Source organism: Penaeus vannamei, chromosome 27 (assembly GCF_042767895.1).
Source record: "Penaeus vannamei isolate JL-2024 chromosome 27, ASM4276789v1, whole genome shotgun sequence".
Classification (NCBI taxonomy): domain Eukaryota; kingdom Metazoa; phylum Arthropoda; class Malacostraca; order Decapoda; family Penaeidae; genus Penaeus; species Penaeus vannamei.
The window spans coordinates 16035469-16040468 of record NC_091575.1 but is presented as its reverse complement, the minus strand read 5'-3'; the positions used below and the strand labels follow the sequence as shown (position 1 = coordinate 16040468).

At 31.6% G+C, this 5000-nt stretch overlaps 1 protein-coding gene across 8 annotated transcripts in view; it reads right to left on the bottom strand.

Moving 5' to 3' along the window:
* The window catches only part of anne (anne boleyn), a 52950-nt gene that overhangs the window by 10275 nt on the left and 37675 nt on the right, over positions 1-5000 (bottom strand). For 5 of the 8 annotated variants that reach the window (XM_070140877.1, XM_070140879.1, XM_070140881.1 and 2 more), the window contains 4 exons: positions 2936-3010; positions 556-692; positions 247-344; positions 1-49 (listed from right to left, as the gene is read on the bottom strand). The exon at positions 1-49 is cut by the window's left edge and continues 107 nt beyond it. In XM_070140877.1, the coding sequence (XP_069996978.1) occupies positions 1-49; positions 247-344; positions 556-692; positions 2936-3010 (359 nt within the window). The remainder of the gene's footprint in view (positions 50-246; positions 345-555; positions 693-2935; positions 3011-5000) is intronic. The other 3 variants (XM_070140878.1, XM_070140883.1, XM_070140885.1) reach the window with 1 other exon arrangement.

Below are 5000 nucleotides of genomic sequence, written 5' to 3'. Positions count from 1 at the left end.
GTTCTCCCCACAAGAAACCTTTGCAGTTGTGGAGGTCTTCTGTTGTCTGCTACAAGTTAGATATAAATATATATTATAGGTAGAAGTATGTAGTGATTTTAAATCTTAAACAAGAGAAATATGTTAATTTTTAAATTGTTTCTTCATTTGTATTTGCAGAATAAGCACAATTCCTAAGTGCTATTTTTTTTACCATATCTTTATACTAGACAGATACATTTCCTACTTAATACCATATTAACTTACCCCGGAGTCTAAACCTGGTAGTCGATAAAAGGTCTCAGTCTCAGCATCCCAGATATACATTATTTTCTTGCAGGTGAACATCCGCACACTGGGAACATCTGGAAGTTTGGGAGGTTTTAGAATATCATTTGATTAATCTGTAGTAATGCACTCATTGAACCTCTAGACCTACCTGTAAAACATGGTTCATACCTACAACAACTGTCATTCAACAATCAAATGAAATAAGTCAAAAACAAGCCTTTTCACTTGAAATAAACAAAAAATATATATCATAAATCCCATAAGAAATATGAAAACCATAATTACCTCGAATGCTCCCAGACTGGGTTGGTACTGCCAAAGTTGTGGGAACATTAAGATCACTCATAGGTTGATCTTCTGCAGTCTCCTCTGCTTCCTCATTACTGGTCCCACTTTGTATCACATGATACTCACGTTCATAACTGAAATCAGTCAATCAGTAGGTGAGAAGGGAAACACTCATTTTAAAGGACCTCCATTATAGACCAAAATTGGTGTGCCAGTAATAAAGGAAGGTCTGAGATAAAGGGAACTTGCTTCCAATAAATACTTTGGTTAAGTTGGTGAAACTGATGGAGGTGAGCATCTTATTTGTGTCTAAAATACATAGAACAAATTAATTAATCATTAGCACTGATTTTTACTTGCTACTGCTACATCAAACATTACTGAGATGAGTACTAATTTATCAATGTTGTGTAGGTGAATATGAATAAGCATAAATATATATACTGATATGCTTAAATACTACATTAGCAACATTATTAAATAACTATCTTTCCTATTCTATGCAGTGAAGATATACTTTCAAGAATCACTGTAAATTGTGGATCTACCAAACATTTTTAATGAGTGTCTATTTTCTTGATCTATTATACACTTATCCATCACAACAGACATATAACAGTGAAATGTGAGTTTATTTTCAACAATGGTAGAATTAGATGAATTGCACTCTCTATATCAGTCAGCATGTCAAGGAATAATTAATAAAAAACAGACTTAAATTTGGAGTAAAGTTAAATGTAGTAGAGGAAATATGATCTTTACTACTTGGAAAACAATATGCCAGAAAAAAACATTTAATACCAAAACTTACTCTTCTAAAGATCAAAATTTGCTAGAGCATAAAATAGACGAGTTGAAAGAGGGATTGAAAAGTAGGCAAAGAACAAAATAACAAACACACATATTTTGTCTATACAAATGAATTAACTTCTTCAACTAAAGAAAAAGATTCAGGCTACAAAAGAACTTATGCATTTCATATTTATATACAATTACAAATCTACACAATCTAAAAAAAAAAAAAAAAAAAAAAGGAAATCACTGGTATTGAGTAATTCAGATCTTCATAATAAAATACATCTAAATGTTTATTAAGTTACCAATGCACTGAATCTCTAAATACAACTATAGTAGATAGTTATTTTTGGTAATATATACAAATGTATAGTACTGTCAAGTGTACAATCACTGTATCTTGAAAAGTATATCTACTTTATAAATATATTTTATAATATATGGGGAACAGTGAAACATGACATTATATTCTACCAGTGTACTGTATTTCTAATCTAAACTACACTAATATATCACAACCTTTTGATGGTAGTTTTGACTTCTAATTGCTATTTGATTGACCCAATGCCACCAGGAACATGTAATGCTCATTGTATATTTTTTTGCTTTGTATGGCGTCTTTACACATTGATGGTTTCACAAATACTCAGCTACCAAGGAGTCACTTCATAAACCTCCTGACCTGATTTGCTCTTTTTTTCTAAAAGCAATATAGGATGGGGAAAGAAAGAAAAGAAAAAAAAGAAAAAAAAGAAGAAATAGAAAAGAAAGAAAAGAAAAATCTGAATAAAGGTAAACAGGTGAAATTAACTAGTGATCAACTCCTTGGTGATTGAACTCTTGTAGAGCAATCTGCATTAAGATAATTCATAAACAAAACTCACAGTGGGCATGGCAAGTACGTACATGCCACCAAAGTGGTATTGGGTTACATCTAATGCTCTAATATTGTCAGTCTTGCCTGTCCTTAAATTCATTGTGCAACATGAATCATATATCTGGTATATTTCCTCTACTACAACATGCAGTATTTAGAAGGCAACATTATAAATTTTGAAACTCTGAATGTTTTTTTTTCACATGCATTCAAATAAAGATTCAAAAAGTATGACATTTAAATGAACACGAAGATTGATATGGACATCATAAAATGGCACACCACTGTAATGCTGAAATTAATCATTATTAATAGGCACTGGTAAATGCACAGAAAATTATTCATATATTCTAATATTTCCTTGAGCCCCTAACAGTATTAAAGTCTCTAGAGAGGAGAGAAAAGAAAGTAAGAAAGAAGGAATAAAAAATGAATCAATATCTCCTGTGCCTGAGATTGTAGCCTGTGCCCATCAACAAATAAACGATACTCCACCATCTGATCTTTTGATGAGGATATATGAAGCAATCACATAATCACTCATGCAAAACTGTATTAACCAAACATAAACATTCACTGCCAAAGTGCAGAGTCCACAAAGAACAGGAAACATATGCAACATGTGTGGAAGGAAGCACAAAGAAAATTAAAAGTATCCATGGGTTGCAGGAATCAAGACATGAAGAAGGCTCTCTGACAAAGTACCTGGCATCTATAAAGAAATACAGAAGGTCTTGTAGACGCTGACAGACCCTATTACCTGAAGCTCTTGGGAGGAAGCTTTCAGTTGGGAGGAAAGAAAACCAGTTTATGAGGTCCACAAGTCATGTGGTAAAATAAAAGATAGTGGAAAAACTATTGTCTAATCAAGCATGAAGGACAAATAAAAAACTCCCAATACTTATTAGTTTCTGTTGCTAGATTTCATAGGATATGATAACATCTACACTGTAAATTGTCAGTCATAATGGGGATATATAACAATGAAAAAAGCGTAGGCTTTTAAAATCACCTATTCATGTGAGGGTAAATGATCTAAATATTTACAGGAATACAATATAGATAGTAGCCAATACTTAATCAATCAATCAATAATCTGCATTCTGATAATCTTGTTATAAACTAGCACCCAAAAATGTTACATTTACAGAAACCTGAACTGCTGAGGCCTACTCAACATGTTTAACATGCAATGGATGGGTCATCATGCATACAGAAAATCTTTTTTTATCTTTTATTTTTTGTTTCATTGATACATTTTCAATCATATGCTGCATGTATATTAATATTAATGTTCAAGTATTTAGTTGAGACTGATATTTAAAACCTTTAAGGGGACCATTACCATATAATCTGGGGTACCTAATATCAGACCTAGATTTTTTTACTATCTTCTGATTGGTATCATCATAGGTATGTTACATTTCATGTTTGGCTAATAAGTATAGTAAATAAAATAAAATAAAATAAAATAAAGTAAAATAAAATAAAATAAGATAAAATAAGATAAGATAAGATCAGATAAAATAAAAAAAATACCTTTTCTTGTTTTTGCACCATTTTGTCAGGTGTATCAAAATAAATGACCAAAGTTAATAAAAAAAAAAAAAAAATTGGTAATATCCTTCAATTACTATCTATAGTAGGTACTGATGATTTTTACATTTTTACTTATTAGTCTCAATAACTGAGTTTGAATTTTCAAGAAAAGCAAAATTCTTTATCTTATTTAGGTACCAAAATCATACACTTTCTACTTTACAAAATATAACATAAACAAAGGAAATCATATTAGTATTAACGAAGTTTACTAGTATTAACATATTTATAAACACTTCAAAATGAGTTTTTAAAAATAATGTTTACCTATAAATAATTAAATTAATAATAAATAGACCATCTTAAAGAACATGATATTCTATAAATCAACTATTAATCAATCAATCAGTAGGGCTAATTACTTCATTTATGTCCATACTAAGCATCAGTGACTCAGTGTGATACAGCCATTTAAAAAGCTCAATCCAGTGAGTATTAACTCAGTCAGGTTCTGAATCATTGTTCTTTTCCTGAGGTAAATGTGGATATTAGAGGGAAAGGATTGCTATTCAATCTTCTCAGGGTTTGGTACAAAGAACAACGTTGATTTATGAAAAATTGGTTTTTGACCTCTTTAGTAAGATTCCAGATATGTTGGTCCCTGTCCTACTTTAGCCCTGTTCAAGCAGGTTAAGTTGTGTGATTTGCATCCCACTGGACTTGAGTGGTTCATGTTTGAAGATGTGAGACCATCAATAGCAGATGGGAGGTTCTGAAGTAGACCCAGAAGGTAGTGATGACCCTCCCAAGATTGGTACCAATCATGGTTGTGGTTAAGGTTATGCTGCATCTCTAAAATATTTTCACCAGCTCCAGCAATGCAGGTCATGGTGCTCCTACTAGGTGCCAATGATCCTCAATCTCTTGGCCCCAGCAAAATTCCAGAACGGGGAAACTAATCTCCATACTGGCATCATCTCTTGAGCCATGGGAATTGATATATATATATATATATATATATATATATATATATATATATATATATATATATATATATATATATATATCATGGTCAGCTCCATGAAAATCTTGTCAAGGACAGCTTGGCAAAGAATATCTCTTTCACATCAGTTTTACATACAGTGGCAGATGCATTCCTGTCAATAAGACACATGAAGTCAGTTATATCATCATTATCACATGCTCACTAACTGGAGCTACATCTACTACT